Genomic DNA, 17,120 nt, shown 5'->3' on the forward strand with positions numbered 1-17,120 from the left:
GGCTTATGTGGGTCCTGGGGAATGGAACCTGGGTCCTTTGGCTTTGCAGGCAAGCGCCTTAACCAGTAAGCCCTTTCCAGCCCTGCATTGAGTTTGTGTGTGCGTGTGTGTTTATTTTATTTGAGAGCAATATAGAAAGAGGCAGAGAAAGAATGGGCACACCAGGGCTTCCAGCCACTGCAAACAAACTCCAGATGCGTGCGCCATGTTGTGCATCTGGCTAACATGGGTCCTGGGGAATCAAGTCTTGAACTGGGGTCCTTAGGCTTTGCAGGCAAGCGTTTAACCGCTAAGCCATCTCTCCAGCCCTGCATTGACTTTTATTTTTTTTTCATTTTATTTATTTGAGAGAGAGACAGGAAGAGGCAGATAGAAAGAGAATGGGGCCAGGCGTGGTGGTGCACGCCTTTAATCCCAGCACTCGGGAGGCAGAGGTAGGAGGATTGCCATGAGTTCGAGGCCACCCTGAGACTCCATAGTGAATTTCAGGTCAGCCTGGGCTAGAGTGAGAACCTACCTCGAAAAACCAAAAAAAAGAAAAAAGAAAAAGAGAATGGGCACGCCAGGGCCTCTAGCCACTGCAAAGAACTCCAGATGCCTGCGCCACCTTGTGCACCTTGTGCATACGTGGGTCCTGTGGAATCAAACCATGTTAAGGCTTTGCAGGCAAATACCTTAACGGCTAAATCATTTCAAGTTTTTTTTCTTTATGTGAGTTAGGGTCTTGCTGCAGCTCAGGCTGGCCTTGAACTCATGGTGATCCTACTACCTCTGTCTCCTGAATGATGGGTTTAAAAGCATGTGCTACCACACCTGGTTTAAGATTTTTTTTTTTTCCCCTGAAGTCAATGCAAACTTGAGGAAAATAAAATTTTGTTCGTTGGATTGGGTCTTTTATTGTTTCCAGGTAGGGTCTCACCCTAGCCTAGGCTGACCTGGAATTCAGTCTGTAGTCCCAGGATGGCCTCTGACTCACAGAGATCCTTTACCTCTGCCTCCACAGTGCCAGGACTAAAGGCCCAGGCTACCACACCCTGCCCATTATCTTTTTTTTTTTTTTTTTTGAGGCAGGGTTTCACTCTAGCCCACGCTGACTCATGGCAGCCCTCTTACCTTTGCCTCCCAAGTGCTAGAATTAAAATTATGGGCCACCATGCCCTGTTTTATTTATTTATTTTGATTTTCGAGGTAGGGTCTCACTGTAGCTCAGGCTGACCTGGACGTCACTATGGAGTCTCAGGGTGGCCTTGAACTCATGGCGATCCTCCTAACCTCTTCCTCCCAAGTGCTGGGATTAAAGGCGTGTGCCAGCACGCCCGGTTTATTTATTTTTTGAGGTAGGGTTACACTGTTGCTCAGGCTGACCTGGAATTCACTATGTAATCTCAGTGTGTCCTTGAATTTATGGTGATCCTCTGCCTCCTCCCAAGTACTGGGATTAAAGGAATGCCCCACTCCCCTCCCCCGGGCAAGGGACACCTTTAGAGGTAGGATTGCCATGAGATTGAGGCCAGCCTGCGACCACATAGTGAATTCCAGGTCAGCCTGGGGCAGGCCCCTCTTGGGTGGTGGGAGGAGGAAAGGGTTCCCCTGAGTGGGCGACCCTTCCTGGCCACCTGCGGGTGCAGACATCCTCCATCTGCGGGTGCGAACCTCACGGGCGGTGCCCAGCGCCCATCGCCCTGCGCCTTCAGTGCCAGCGGGGGACTGCAGAAGTACCCGGCCTTAATAGTGCGCTGAGAAGCTGCGGGGCTCTCTGGCTCTGCAGACCGCTGTTGTTCCACTGCCCCGGCCTGCGCCTTGTAAATTAATCTGGCAAATCCCCTTCATAGTGCTTATTCATTCTATGTATATTCAGGTCCTCTACAGAGCTATGGTTAATGTACATATATATGTATGTGTGCATGCTTATGTATATGTGTGCGAATGTGTGTGTGTATATATGTGTATATATATATATAATTTTTTTCTTTTTTTAAATTTGTTTATTTCTATTTATTTATTTGACATCAACAGACAGAGAGAAAGAATGGGCGCGCCAGGGCCTCCAGCCACTGCAAATGAATGAAGACGCGTACACCCCCTTGTGCATCTGGCTAACGTGGGTCCTGGAGAGCCTCCAACCGGGGTCCTTAGGCTTCACAGGCAAGCGCTTAACCGCTAAGCCATCTCTCCAGCTCTCTTTTGGTTTTTCAAGATAACATTTCACTGTAGCCCAGGCTGATTTTTAAAAAATTATTTATTTGTTTATTTGACAGAGAAAGATAGAGACAGAATGGGCACGCCACGCCTCCAGCCACTGCAAAGGAACTCCAGATGTGTGCACCCCCATGTGCATCTGGCTAACGTGGATTCTGGGGAATCAAACTTGGGTCTTTTGGCTTTGCAGGCAAATGCCTTAACGGCTAAGCCATTTCTCCAGCCCCTTGATAGTGTTTTTTTGAGACAGGGTCTCCATATGTATAATGCAACCTTCTACTATGTACACCAGGTTTGCTTCATGTTCATCACAACTCTCCTGCCTCAGCCTCCAAGCACTGGGATTACAGATTTACTGTCTTTGGTTTTGTTTTGTTCTTCCTTTTTCTTTTTTTCCAAGGTAAGAACTCTAGCTCTGGATGACCTCAGATTTACAGTGATCTGCTTACCTCTTTCTCCCAAATGCTGGGATTAAAGGCATGGGCCACCATGCCCAGTAGTTTTTTATTATTTATTTTGGTTTTTTGAGGTAGGGTCTCACTGTAGCCCAGGCTGACCTGGAATTCACTGTCATCTCAGGGTGGCCTTGAGCTCATGGCGATCCTCCTACCTCTGCTTCCCTAGTGCTGGGATTAAAGGCATGCGCCTCCACGCCCGGTATCCAGCCTTCTTTTTCTTGTTTTTGGAGGTAGGGTTCCTCTGGAGCCCAGACTGACCTGGACCTTCCCACTTTAGCCTTTTGAGAACTGGGATCGAAGGCCTGCGCCACCACCCCAGCTCTGCTGTCCATGTGGTGAGCTCAGCTGTGCCCCCTGCTCTGCCCTTGCCCGCTGGCTGCCCCTGCGACTGATGGACAACCTTCTTTTGTTTTTCTATTCTTTTTTTTTTTTTTTTTTTGTGAATCTATGAACTTTACTGGGTTAGGTTGGAAGGTAGCTGAGTTTGAGGCCACCCTGAGACTACATAGTGAATATACATAGTGAATACTAGGTCAGCCTGGGCTGGAGTGAGACTCTCTCGAAAAACCAAAAAAAAAAAAAAAAAAAAAATACCTTTTCTTGGGTGGAGATGCTTAGCTGTTAAGGCACTTGTCTGCATAGACTAAGGACCCAAGTTTGATTCCCCAGTACCCAGGTAAATCCGATGCACAAAGTGGCACATACATCTGGAGCTCATTTGCAATGGCTATATGCCCTGGTGCGCCCATTCTCTCTCTTTCTGTGTATCTTTCTCTGCTTTCAAATGAATGAATTATTTTTTTTTAGTCAGGTGCAGTGGCACACACCGTTAATCCCAGCATTCAGGAGGCAGAGGTAAAAGGATTACCGTGAGTTCAAGGCCGCCCTCAGACTAGTGAATTCTAGGTCAGCTTGGTCTGGAGACCCTACCTTAAAATCAAAAAGAAAAATAAATTGTTTTTCTTTTCAGATTTTTTTCTCAATTTTTATTAACATCTTCTATGATTATAAAAAGTATCCCATGATAATATCCTCCCACTTTCCCCTTTGAAACTCCATTCTCCATCATATCCTCTCCCCATCTCAATCAGTCTCCATTTTATTTTGATGTCATGATCTTTTCCTCCTATTATGGTGGTCTTATGTAGGTAGTGTCAGGCACTGTGATGTCATGGATATCCAGGCCAGTTTGTGTCTGGAGGAGCACGTTGTAAAGAGTCCTACCCTTCCTATGGCTCTTACATTCTTTCTGCCACCTCTTCCGCAATAGACCTTGAGCCTTCGAAGGTGTGATAGAGATAGAAAAATAAATAAATTTTTAATCTTTTCTCATCCATAGGAATTATTGGTCCATTACACCTATGGGCTGCATCCTTGAAGAAAATCATTAAACGTCTGTTCTGATAAGCTAACCCGTGACAGTGACGAACTTCGAATTGTGCTCTTCCTCTGAGCTGAAGTGGTAGACTTCAGTGAGTATCAGCAAGTCAAGCCAGTGAGACTTACCACTGGCCCTTCTGCAAGCCTTGAAGGGCTAGCACCCCTCACTGGATCCTGATCTTCGGGGAGGCAGACCCTCCCAAGGGAACGTCGCCTTTTCCCACCGCCCCCCACCTTCGCTGACGTGCTGATGGAGTTCGAGACAGCCCTGGAGAGCCTCCAAGAGGAGTGCGGCTGTCCCTTGTGCCTGAATTACCTCAAAGACCCAGTTACTATTAGCTGTGGACACAACTTCTGCTATGCCTGCCTCAGCAGGTCCTGGAAAGGTCTAAAGGGTGCTTTTCCATGCCCTGTCTGCCAAGTTTGCTTTTCGCAGAGGAAGTTCAGGAGGAACCGCCAGCTCCGTAACCTGGCTGAAATAGCCAGGAGTCTGAAGATCCGAGGAAGCAAGAGGAAGAGTCCGAAGGTCTGCGAGAAGCACCAGCAGATTCTCACCCATTTCTGTATGAAGGACCAGCAGGTCTTATGCAGCCGGTGCTCCGTCTCCGTCAAACACCAGAGGCATCACATTTGCCGCATTAAGAAAGTGGCCCCTTACCACAGGAAAATTTTAGAAAGCAGCATCGAGCCCCTGAAAAATAACGTGGAACGGGTTGAACGAATAATAGTCCTGCAAAGCAGCAAGTTGCTGGAGCTGGGGAGGATGGCAGAGCAGAGGAAGGAAGCAATATACTGTGAATTCGAGCAGGTTAGACAGTTTTTACAGGATGAGTGGGAGGCTAGGCTGAGGGAAATGGAAGTTGAAGGGTTGGGCATTTTATCAAAGCTTAGTGAGAGCTTTGCCAGTCTTTCAGACCATGCTTCCACATTAAAGCACCTCCTGGGGGAATTGCGGGACAAGGGCCTGCGTTCCAACGCGGTGCTCTTGACCCGCGCTCAGAGCATCTATCACCGGCATCGAAACCTGAGGCGTCCCGAAGTCTTCTCGTTCCGCTTAAAGGAATACGGATTCAGTCTCCCTCCACTGTATTCTGGCCTGGACAGAGTTATCGAGCGATTTCAAACAGATGTGCATTTTGATTTCGACACAGCCCATGTTCAGCTTGTAGTTTCTAAGGACAGAAAAATCGTGCACTTTACTACAGACAAACAACATATCTCTGATAGCCCTCAGAGGTTTACTTTCTGCCCTTCTATCCTGGGCTTTGAGAAGTTCGTTTCTGGCCGTCATTACTGGGAGGTGGAAGTGGGGAGCAAACATGAGTGGACTGTGGGTGTGTGTGAAGACTCTTTTCCCAGGACCTGGCAGAATCACCCCTCGCCTGTTGAAGGCCTTTGGGCCATCGGACTGTACTCCAGGACTGAGCATGTCGCATTTGGCCCTATGAGAATGCAGGGAATGCCTGCAGCGTGGCCCAGTAAGATTGGCATTTTTTTGGACTATGAATTAGGTGAAGTCTCCTTTTACGATAGGAATAATAATTCTCTCATCTACAGGTTTAATGATGGTTTCAGCAATGCCATTTGTCCCTATTTTGATACTGGATTAAATTCTGTACCTCTTAAAATCTTACCCATACCAGATCATGAAGGAATATAAATTATTCTGTTTTAGGGCTAATTTAGCCAATAAAAATCTTGTAATTTTTTTTATATTTTCCTTTTTAATCTCATCATGTTTGGAATCTATGTTTTACCAGTGGAAACCAGAATGGATTTATTGATTTACTTTTATTTATGTATATATATTTTTTTCAAGGTAGGGTCTCATTGTGGTCCAGACTGACCTGGAATTCACTATGTAGTCTCAGGGTGGCCTCTCAGTGGTCCTCCTACCTCAGCCTCCCAAGTGCTGGGATTATAGGCTTGTGCCCCCATGACTGGCTTTCAAAATGTTTTTACGGAAGAAAGTACTGTGACCTCTGGTCACTCTCTGTTACCACCATTTCTGTTTAGGCACTACGATTTGTCCCTAAAGGGTGGGCATGCTCCCTTCTTGAACTTCATATAAATTGAATCAAAGGTCCAGGATAGTAACACTTTGAAAAGCGTTCAGCTAAGACTAGTGGCTTGCACATTTAATTTCAGCACTTGGGAGGCTAAGATAAGAGATCTTTGTGAGTTCAAAGCCAGCCTGGGCTACAGAGTGAGTTCCAGGTCACCCTGGGCTAGAAGGAGGCCCTGTTTCAAATTTAAAAAACAAAAAAAGATTTTAGATGGCTTAGTGATTAAGACATTTGCCTACAAAGCCAAGGGACATAGGTTCGATTCCCCAGGACCCACGTATGCTAGATGCACAAGGGGCACATGTATCTGCAGTTTGTTTGCAGTGGATAGAGACCCTGGTAAGCCCATTCTTTCTCTCTCTGCTTGCAAATAAATATTTAAAAAAACAAAGGTGACCCAGGCCAGACATGGTAACACACACCTTTAATTCCAGCACTTGAAAGGCCGAGGTAGAGACTACATGATTTGCAGGATTTCAGGTCAGTTGGGCTAGAGTTAGAGATCCTACGGGAACACACACGTCTTGTCTTCAGTCCCAGCACTTGGGAGGCAGAGGTAGGGGGATCAACATGAGGTCCAGACTACCCTGAGACCTCATAGTGGATTCCAGGTCAGCCTGAGCTATACAAAACCCTACCTTAAGAAGTCAAACCAGGCAGGGCATGGTGGCGCATGCCTTTAATCCCAGCACCCGGGAGGCAGAGATAGGAGGATCACTGTGAGTTCGAGGCCACCCTGAGACTGCATAGAGAATTCCAGGTCAGCCTGAGCTAAAGTGAGACCCTACCTCATAAAACAAACAAAAAAAAGTCAACCTGGCTGGAGAGATGGCTTAGCGGTTAAGCGCTTGCCTGTGAAGCCTAAGGACCCCGGTTCGAGGCTCGGTTCCCCAGGTCCCACGTTAGCCAGATGCACAAGGGGGCGCACGCGTCTGGAGTTCCTTTGCAGAGGCTGGAGGCCCTGGCACGCCCATTCTCTCTCCCTCTATCTGTCTTTCTCTCTGTGTCTGTCACTCTCAAATAAATAAAATAAAAAATTAAAAAAGTCAAACCAAAACAATAAATCCAAAATGAAAGCTGGGCATGGTGGCACATGCCTTTAACCCCAGCACTCCGGAGGCAGAGGTAGGCAAATGGCTGTGAGTTCAAGGCCACCCTTAGACTACATAGTGAATTCCAGCCTGGGCTAGAGTGAGACCCTACCTCGAAAAACAAAAAAAATTTAAGCCTTTAATCCTAGCACAAAGTCCATGGGCTGGAGAGGTAGCTCAGCAGTTACGGCGCTTACCTGCAAAACATAATGACTGGGTTCAAGTCCCTATTACCACACATCTGGAGGTCCTGGCATGCTCACTCTCTGTCCCTCTGCTTGCAAAAAAAAAAAACAACAAATGCCCTGGTGACAACCCCCCCCCCCCCCGTGATCCCAGAATATGGGAGGAGGGAGTGTGGGTGGAAATGGCAGGATTAGGAGTTAGCTACATAATAAATTGAAGTGATCTGAGCTGAAGACCCTATCAAAAAAACCCCAAAAACCAGTCGGGGCTGGAGAGATGGCTTAGTGATGAGAGATGGTTAAGGTTTGCCTGCAAAGACAAAGGACCCACATGAGCCAGATGCACAAGGGGGCACACGCATCTGGAGTTCCACTGCAGTGGCTGGAGGCCCTGGCACGCCCATTCTCTACCTGCCTATTTCTGTATCAAATTTTTTCTTTTTTTAAAAGAAAACAGTGGTAGCCGGGCGTGGTGGCGCACGCCTTTAATCCCAGCACTTGGGAGGCAGAGGTAGGAGGATCACCATGAGTTCAAGGCCACCCTGAGACTACAGAGTGAATTCCAGGTCAGCCTGGACCAGAGTGAGAGCCTACCTCGAAAAATCAAAAACAAAGAAAAACAGTGGTGAGGTAGCCTCGTTGGTAGAATGCTTGTCTAACATGGCAGAAGCCCTGAGTTTGGGATGAAGAGAGTTCAGTGGTTCAAGATACTTGCTTGAAAGCCTGACGGTTTGGGTTTGACTGCCAAGTATCCATGTAAAGACAGATGCACAAAGTGGCGCATGCTTCGGGAGTTCATACGCAGGAGCAAGAGGTCCTGGTGCACCTGTTCTCTGTCTCCTTGCAAATTAAGAATTTTTTTTTTGGCTTGTTGAGGTAGGTTTTCACTCTAGCTCAGGCTTACCTAGAATTCACTATGTAGTCTCCGGGTGGCCTCAAACTCAGGTGATCCTCCTACCTCTGCCTCCCGAGTGCTGGGATTAACGGCGTGTGCCACCACACCCGGCAAAATAAAATATTTTTAAAAGGGCTGGAGAGATGGCTTAACATTGAAGGCATTTGCCTGCAAAGCCAAAGGACCTTGGTTCAACTCTCCAGGACTCACATAAGCCAGATATACAAGGTGGCATATACATCTGGAGTTCGTTTGCAGTGGCTTAAAGGCCCTGGCATGCCCATTCTCTACCTCGGTCTCTGTCAAATAAATAAATAAAATATTTAATATATATTTATTTATTTTAAATGAAGCCCTGAGTTTGATACCTAGCACTTTCAATTAGGATATGGAGGTACATGGGTACCGTTCCAGCACCCGAGACAGGAGAAGAGGATCAGAAGTTCAAGGAGCCGGGAGTGGTGCTGCACGCCTGAAATCCCAGTACATGGGAGGCAGAAGTAGGATTGTCATGAGTTCCAGTTTGAGGCCACCCTGAGACTACACAGTGAGTTCCAGGTCAGCCCGGGCTACAGTGAAACCCTACCTCAAAAAATAAAACAAGCTGGGCGTGGTGGCGCATGCCTTTAATCCCAGCTCTCGGGAGGCAGAGGTAGGATCACCATGAGTTCAAGGCCACCCTGAGACTACATAGCGCATTCCAGGTCAGCCTGAGCTAGAGCGAGACAGTACCTCAAAAAACAAACAAACAAAAAAAAAAGAGAAGGAAAGAAAAAGAAAGCAAAAAAAAATCCTGATAAATGTGATTACTGCTGTGAACTATTCTACCAAGTTTTACAGAAGGAAGATGTCATAGGGACCCTCAGCTGTAGCTGGTTGCCCAGGAGCACAGAAGTTGTGGTTTGAGTCAGATGTTCCTTTGTAAGCTCGTGTGTTTTGATTGCTTGCTCCCCAGCTGGAGGCATTTTGGGAGCTTGACCCTTGCTGGAGATGCACTGCTGGGGGTGGGCCTTTGGGTATTAAGTAAGCCAGCTTCCCGGCTCTTCTGCTTAAATTTAAGTGAACTTGCGGAGACTGCAAGCAGAAGCAACGCTTTTCTCCTTGTCAGCTGCTTTGGGTTGAGTGGTTTGTTCCAGCGAGGTGAAGGTAACCACAGAAGGAGGTGAGCGTTTATTTATGTATTGGTTTTTCGAGGCAGAGTCTCACTGTAGCCAAGGCTGACCTGGAACTCAGTATGTAGTCTCAGGTGGCCTTGAACTCGTGGCAATAAGGTGAGGAATTTTTAAAATTAATTTATTTGCACTTGTGTGTAAGGGCCTCTTGTTGCTGCGAATGAACAGCAGACAGTTTTTGTGTACCTTTCTTCATTTTCTTTGCTTTTTTTTTTTTTAACATTTGGCTTATGTTGTTGGCTTGGAATTTGAACCAGCAGTAAGCAGGTGCTTTTAACTTCAGAACTTTAAAACCATCTTCCCAGAGATGAGGATTTTTTTTTTTTTCTTGTTTGTTTTTTTGAGGTAGGGTTTCCCTGTAGTCCAGGCTGACCTGGAATTTACTCTGTAGTGTCAGGGTGGCCTCGAACCCACGGCAATCCTTCTACCTTTGCCTCCTCGGTGCTGGGATTAAAGGCATGCGCCACCATGTCTGGCTAAGCCTGAGGATTTTTTTTTTTAATTTTATTTATTTATTTATTTGAGAGCGACAGACACAGAGAGAAAGACAGTTAGAGGGAGAGAGAGAGAGAATGGGCGCGCCAGGGCTTCCAGCCTCTGCAAACGAACTCCAGACGCGTGTGCCCCCTTGTGCATCTGGCTAACGTGGGACCTGGGGAACCGAGCCTCGAACTGGGGTCCTTAGGCTTCACAGGCAAGTGCTTAACCGCTAAGCCATCTCTCCAGCCCAGCCTGAGGATTTTTAACTGGTATATGAAATAAGGGCTCTTTGGAACTGAGCATTTTTTCTTTTTTTGGTATTTATTTTGGTTTACTAGCTGGTGAGATGCCCATAGTGGCATATGGATCTGGAGCTTGTTTACAGTGGCTACAGGCCCTGGAATGCCCATTCTCTCTGACAAATAAATAAATAAAGTTGAAATAAAAAAATTTAATTGCCACTAAAATTCAGGTGCTAAAGCATGTTCAGCAAGTATTTATACACTGAGCCATTTCTCCAGCCCAGTGCACTTTTTTCAAATATAAATCCATTGACCACTGTTTAGCATATTTCCAATAAAGTAAATAATATACAGTTGGGTAACATTCTGATACTACAAAGTTATCTTCCTGGGTTCTGCTGAGCCAGTATCCCAAATGCTGAAAAGATTTAACCTACATGTAAGGAATGAGTTAGGTTAAAACAAAAGAGCACCCAGGTAAATATATTATCAAATTTTGTTTACCCATTTATGCTAGCTGGTCCTAAATTGCCAATATTTATTTATTTATTTATTTTTCTCTCTCTCTCTCTATCTCTCTCTCTCTTTCTTTCTTTCTTTTTCAAGGTAGGGTCTCACTCTAGCCTAGGCTGACCTGGAATTCACTATGTAGTCTCAGGATGGCCTTGAACTCAATGATTCTCCTACCTCTGCCTCCCAAGTGTTGGAATTAAAGGTGTGCAACACCATGCCTGGGTATTTTGAGTTTTTTTTTTAATTATTTTTATTATTTATTTGAGTGAAAGAGGTAGAATAAGAGAGAATGGGCACACCAAGTCTTCCAGGCACTGAAAATGAACGCCAGATGCATGCGCCACCTTGTGCATCTGCTTTATGTGGGTTGTGAGGAATTTAACTGTGGTCCTTTGGCTTTTGCAGGCAAGCACCTTAACTGCTAAGCCATGTCTCCAGCCCCTATTTTTTTTTTTTTTTTTTTTTTGAGGTAGGGTCTCACTAGCTTAGGCTGACCTGGAATTTACTATGTAGTCTCAGGGTGACCTCGAACTCTTGGAGATCCTTCTACCTCTGCCTGCCCCATGCGGTGATTAAAGACATGTGCCACCTGGCTGTTTTTTTTTTTTTTTTTTTAGGTAAGGTTTTACTGTAACCCAGGCTGACTGTGAACTCACAGCAATTTGCTTACCTCTGCCTCCTGAGTGCTGGGATTAAAAGATTGCCTATGCTACCACACCCAGCTGGCCTCAAACTCCTGATCCCCTTTCTACCTTCCAAGTGCTGTAAATCCAGGCCTGTGCCACCATATTGTTTATATGCTGCTGGGGATCAAACTCCGGGCTTGCTGCGCAGAGCCTCATTCTCCCACTGGGCTATTGCTCCCAGCTATCTTCTGGCTAACCTGCATCCCTAACCCCAACTTCTCATATAGTCCAAAGTAATGTGGAACTCAGTATGCAATTGAGGCTGCCCTCGAACTCTGAACCGTCTTCCTTCACCTCCGAAGTGTTGGATAGGCAAGCACCTACCTCCATTCCTGTCCCTAAATTAAAGTTACATTATGTTTCTAAAGATTAGATACATGCTGCTAATCTTATCTGCATATATAACATTAAAAATACTTGGAGCTGGGCATGGTGGCGCACGCCTTTAATCCCAGCACTTGGGAGGCAGAGGTAGGAGGATTGCCATGAGTTCAAGGCCACCCTGAGATGACAGAGTTAATTCCAGGTCAGCCTAGACCAGAGTGAGACCCTACCTCGAAACCCCACCCCCCCCCAAAAAAAAAAAACCCAAAACAAAACAAAACAAAAAAACCTTGGGTTTTTTCCAGGTAGGGTCTCATTCTAGCTCAGGCTTAAAAAGATTAATTTTTTAAAACTGATTTGCTCGACTGTGTGTGTATTCACCAGGGTCTCTTGCTGCTGCAAACAAATCCAGCTTTATGTAGGTGGTTGGGGAATTGAACCTGGGTTGGCAGATTTCTCAAGCACTACTGAGCAATCTCCCCAGTTTCCATACTTGGTTTTTAATTTTTTTTTTAATTAATTTTAAAATTTTATTTATTTGAGAGAGAAGGAGAGGCAAATAGAAAATGGGAGTGTCAGGTCCTCCAGCCACTGCAAACCAACTCCAGATGCATGTGCCACCCTGTGCATCTGGATTTACATGGGTCCTGGAAAACTGAGCCTGAGTTCTTTGGCTTTTCAGGCAAGTGTGTTAACCACTATGCCATCTCTCCAGCCCCATACTTTTTTTTTTTTTTTTTTTTGAGGTAGGGTCTTGCTCTGGCCCAGGCTGACTTGAAATTCACTGTGCAATTTCAGGCTGGCCTTGAACTCATGGCAATTCTCCTACCTCTGCCTCCCTAGTGCTGGGATTAAAGGCATGCGCCACCATGCCCGGTCATACTGTTTTTGAAGGTAAGACCAACAGACTGGACTTTTAAAGCTGGGAATTGGTGCACCAGGGCCTCTAGACACTGTAATCATACACCAGGCACATGTGCCACTAAGTGTGCACGTACAACTTTGCGCTTGCATCACCTTGTGTGTCTGGCTTATGTGGGATCCAGATAGTGGAACATGGGTACTTAGGCTTTGCAGGCAAGTGCCTTAACTGCTAAGCCATCTCTCCAGCTCCCCCTGTACATGTTTTATATATCATTCTATCTTATACTTATCTGTGAATTTGTGTGTGTGGATGTGTTTATGGATTTGTTTTGATGACAAAAGATTTATTTAATTGAATTAAATTTTTGGTTTTTTTTTTTTTTTTTTTTGAGGTAGAGTCTCATTCTAGCCCAGGCTGACCTGGAATTCACTTTGTAGTTCCAGGGTGGCCTCAAACTCACAGCAATCCTCCTACCTCTGCCTCCCAAGTGCTGGGATTAAAGGCGTGTGCCTTCATGACCAACTGAAAAATATTTTTAAAAATATTTATTTATTAGAGAGAGGGGGTGGGGGAACCCCAAGGCCTCTAGCCACTGCAAACAGACTCCAGATGCATGTCTCACCATGTGCATCTGGATTTACATGGGTCCTGGAAAACGGAACCTGAGTCCTTTGGCTTTTCAGGCAAGTGTGTTAACCACTATGCGATCTCTCCAGCCCCATACTTTTTTTTTTTTTTTTTTTTTTTTTGAGGTAGGGTCTTGCTCTGGCCCAGGCTGACTTGGAATTCCCTGTGCAATTTCAGGCTGGCCTTGAACTCATGGCAATTCTCCTACCACTGCCTCCCTAGTGCTGGGTTCTTAGGCTTCACAGGCGAGCACCTTAACCACTAAGCCATCTCTCCAGCCTGCTATGTAGGTTCTTTATTGTTTTGCTGAACACTTGTTTCTCCTTTGCTGATATTAACAGAAACCCTGTTGATTGACCTGTCCGGTGTTCCAGTCTGGAATTCCCTCCTTGGTTGTCTATTTCCATGCCTTCTCCCAACAAAGGACACTAAGTGGCCAAGCTTGGGTTGGTGTGAACGTGGCCCAGCAGCACAGGGTTAGGAGTGCCTGACCATTTGCTCACACAGAGAAAGAATCACTGGCAAGCAGGGCCCAGTGTGTGGCAGGGGCGGAGCCAGCCTCCAGGAGGGCGCGCACTCCAGCCCCTCACTTCCAAGCTCCCGAGGATGGCCAATGAGCTCTCCGTGGCCGAGCTCCAAGCAGAGGCCGGATGCTCCATCTGCCTGGACTACTTGAGTGACCCCGTGACCACTGAGTGTGGCCACAACTTCTGTTACTCCTGCATCCGCCAGTGCTGGGAAGGTCTACAGGAAGTCTTTCCCTGTCCCACCTGCTTCTCCCATTGCAGTGGTCAACTCAGGATCAACACTCAGTTACGCCAGGTGGTCAGTGTTATCCAGCAGCTGCCCGCCTCGGAGAACAACATGAAGCAGCTGTGTGAGAAGCACGGGGAGGCCCTAGACCTCTTCTGTGAGGAGGACCTGGAGCTGTTGTGTCCCCAGTGCCGGCTCTCCTCCGACCACCAGCATCATGACACGCTGCCCATCAAAGAAGCGGCCATGCGATACAGGAGGAAGCTAAAAGGTTACGCCGAACGTCTGCAGGAGCAAATCAAAGAGATTGAAATACAGTGTGAGTTGCAGGTTTTTAGATCTATGAAGATCAGGTTAAATATGAGAAATTGGAAGAAGGCGTCAAAATCAGAATTTGAAGAACTTAAGCAGTTCTTGGATAGGGAAGAAGATGTAATGCAGGCCAGGCTACATCTTGACGAGAAGGATATTAAAGAAAAACTAAAGGAAAACAGAAACCTCCTGTCTGCCCACGTGGCCACAATAAGGAATATGGTGAGTGATATCAGAGAGAAGTGTTTGCAAGCAGACCTGGATTTCCTGAGAACTGCCGGATGTATTATCAATACCTACGAAAGCATACAAGTGCCGGAGGTTTTCTCATACGAGTTAAGAAAGGAGAGTTGCCGTTTCCCTCCACATTATTGTAGCCTGCAAAAATTGATCAGCACGTTTCAGGTAGACGTGACATTGGACGTTCAAAATGTGCCCCCTGACGTTGTCATCTCCGAAGATCGGAAAAGTATGAAATTAGCAGAGGAAACAAACGCATCCCCTGACCTGCCTCCTTACTATGTAACTGTGCCGGCTCGGGAGGCGTTGAGAAGTGGGAGATACTTTTGGCAGGTGGAGGTGCGCGGCTCGGGGAAGTGGCGCGTGGGTGTGTGCTACCAGTCGGTCCGCTTGGGCGGTTTCACGGCTCCGGGCGACGGCGGCAGCTGGCAGATCCAACAATCCACCAACGTGCCCGGGGTAGGGGAGGTGAGCCGGGTCGGTGTGTTTCTGGATTCTGAGCTTGGGGACGTAGCCTTTTATAATTTGAACAGTAGATCCTGTCTGTGTGTTTTTACGGACACATTTACAGAAGACCTTGTCCCTTTTTTCTCTATTGAATGTTCTTCAAAATCTCTTAGCATCAGCATTGTCAAGGGGGAATGAACTGCCTGGGTGACTGTCGTCTGTGTGGTGTTTTTAGAGGGTACTGGTAATAAAGGTTCTAATTGCACTTTGCTGTGTGAAATGGTCCTGGATTCTCGCTTTTTTCCGCAGCGTTGACAGCAGCCTGGGTGCTCCTTCTACAGCCCAAGTGGAAGGCAGGAACTCCCCTAAACCCAATGATCTCCCTAAAAGTTCCATCTCGTTTTTCCTTGCATCTATTTGGTAACCAACCACCTTGCTCTCCCCACAACCTGTCACTTTGAGTAATTTGCTTCATATCCCATTTTTTTTTCCCTCAAGGTAGGATTTCACTCTAACACAGGCTGGCCTTGAACTCACAGTCATCCTCCTCCCTAAGCTTCCTGTTTATGTCCAGTTTATTTTCTCTTTAAGGTCAGGTCTCATGTAGACCAGTTCAGGCAAGAGTGGCTGGCTTCTCCAGAAAACAGGCACGCCACTATTGCACCAGTTGATACATTTGGCCTGTCTGGCCAATCTTAAGGCTTGCAGGGTCCACTTCTGTTTAACACTGTTGAGGCCTTTTCTCTTCCAAAGGGCTGCATGTAGCATAGTTCTTTCCAAGGTGTGTGTGTGTGTGAGTGTGTGTGTTTGTGTGTGTGCGTCTGTGTTTTGAAGGTAGGGTTTCACTCTAGCCCAGGCTGACCTGGAATTCACCATGTAGTCTCAGAGTGGCCTCGAACTCACTTTTCAGCTTCCTGTCAGCTAATCGGGAAGGCTACTAGCTCAGCTCCAGCTGGATTTCTCCCACCCTTTCTAGAGGTCAGCCTGGGCTAGAGTGAGACCCTAGTTCAAAACAGTTTGAGATTGAGTGTGATAGAAAGAGGTGGATTGAATGGGCATGCCATGGCCTTTAGCCACTGCAAAGCAACTCCGGACGCATGCATCACCTTGTGCATCTGGCTTTACGTGGGTACTGGGGAATCTAACTCTGGTCTTTAGGCTTTGCAAGGCAAGCGCCTTAACCACTGAACTATCTCTCTAGCCCTACTTTGCCCTTAATAAAAACAAAAAGGAGCCGGTGTGTGGCACACACCTTTAATCCCAGCACTTGGATGGCAAGGATCACTGAGTTCAAGGTCACCCTGAGACTACATGGTGAATCCCAGGTCAGCCTGGACTAGAGTGAAACCCTACTATGAAAAACCAAAAAAAATAAAATAAAAAATAAATAAATAAAAACAGAAGAATGCTGTATACAATACACATTGATTCAGTGAAGAAACCTCCAAAAACATCACGCCCATATTGATTCATTAATAGAAAACAGGTCAATGGAACTATTGTCCCTCCCTTGTGTTGGAAATCAAATTCAATACCTCACACATGCCTGGCAAGTCCCCTCCCACCCCATGGGTGACATTATAATCCATCAGAGCTATCATAGGAGATATTGGGGCCCCTACTGTGGAGAGACAGCTGTTATGCTCGGATGGGTGACGGGGCCGGCCTTACAGGAGTCTGGGATGGTGGTGCAGCAAGCTGCTCTGTTCTGTCCAGGCTGGCGGGGTTACCTGCCATGGGGTCTCAGCATTGCCTTCCTGGCTGCTGGGGGAGACTGGAAAGCTGTGGCCTGTCACAACTGGGATGCTCCTGTGTTCATGTTCCCAATAGCTGGGAGTGTCAATGCACACCCATGTAAGGGAAGTCGCCGGGTGTGTGTTGGGGGTAATGGAGTACTGCGTCAAGAGTGAACACACAGCATGCACGAGGCTGCGGTGCAGAGTCCTACGGTGCTTCCTGAGCATAAGGCTGATGGTCCCAATCCCAGCAACGCACAACTTGGGCCAGGTGGGGGGGTATATACCTGTAATTATAGAACCTGGAAGGGAGAGTCAGAGCCGGGTGTGGTGGCGCACACCTTTAATCCAGAGGCAGGAGGATCGCTGAGTTTGTGGCTACCCTGACACTACATAGTCAATTCCTGGTCAGCCTGGACTAGTGAAACCCTACCTTGGGGGAAGGAAAT

The 17,120-nt window shown here is 46.8% G+C and overlaps 2 protein-coding genes across 2 annotated transcripts; both read left to right on the forward strand.

Annotated features, from left to right (window-relative positions):
* The first annotated feature begins 4,287 nt into the window (after window positions 1-4,287).
* On the forward strand, window positions 4,288-5,697 carry LOC123453690 (tripartite motif-containing protein 60-like). The gene has a single exon (XM_045131302.1). The coding sequence runs from the start codon at window positions 4,288-4,290 to the stop codon at window positions 5,695-5,697; it is 1,410 nt and encodes a 469-aa protein (XP_044987237.1).
* Window positions 5,698-13,789: 8,092 nt separating this feature from the next.
* LOC123453692 (putative tripartite motif-containing protein 75) lies at window positions 13,790-15,250 on the forward strand. The gene is made up of 2 exons (XM_045131307.1): window positions 13,790-14,956; window positions 15,245-15,250. Exons 1-2 carry the CDS (start codon window positions 13,790-13,792, stop codon window positions 15,248-15,250), a joined length of 1,173 nt encoding a protein of 390 aa, XP_044987242.1.
* The last annotated feature ends 1,870 nt before the right edge of the window (window positions 15,251-17,120 follow it).

This window comes from Jaculus jaculus, chromosome 12 (assembly GCF_020740685.1).
Source record: "Jaculus jaculus isolate mJacJac1 chromosome 12, mJacJac1.mat.Y.cur, whole genome shotgun sequence".
In the NCBI taxonomy this organism is placed as follows: Eukaryota; Metazoa; Chordata; class Mammalia; order Rodentia; family Dipodidae; genus Jaculus; species Jaculus jaculus.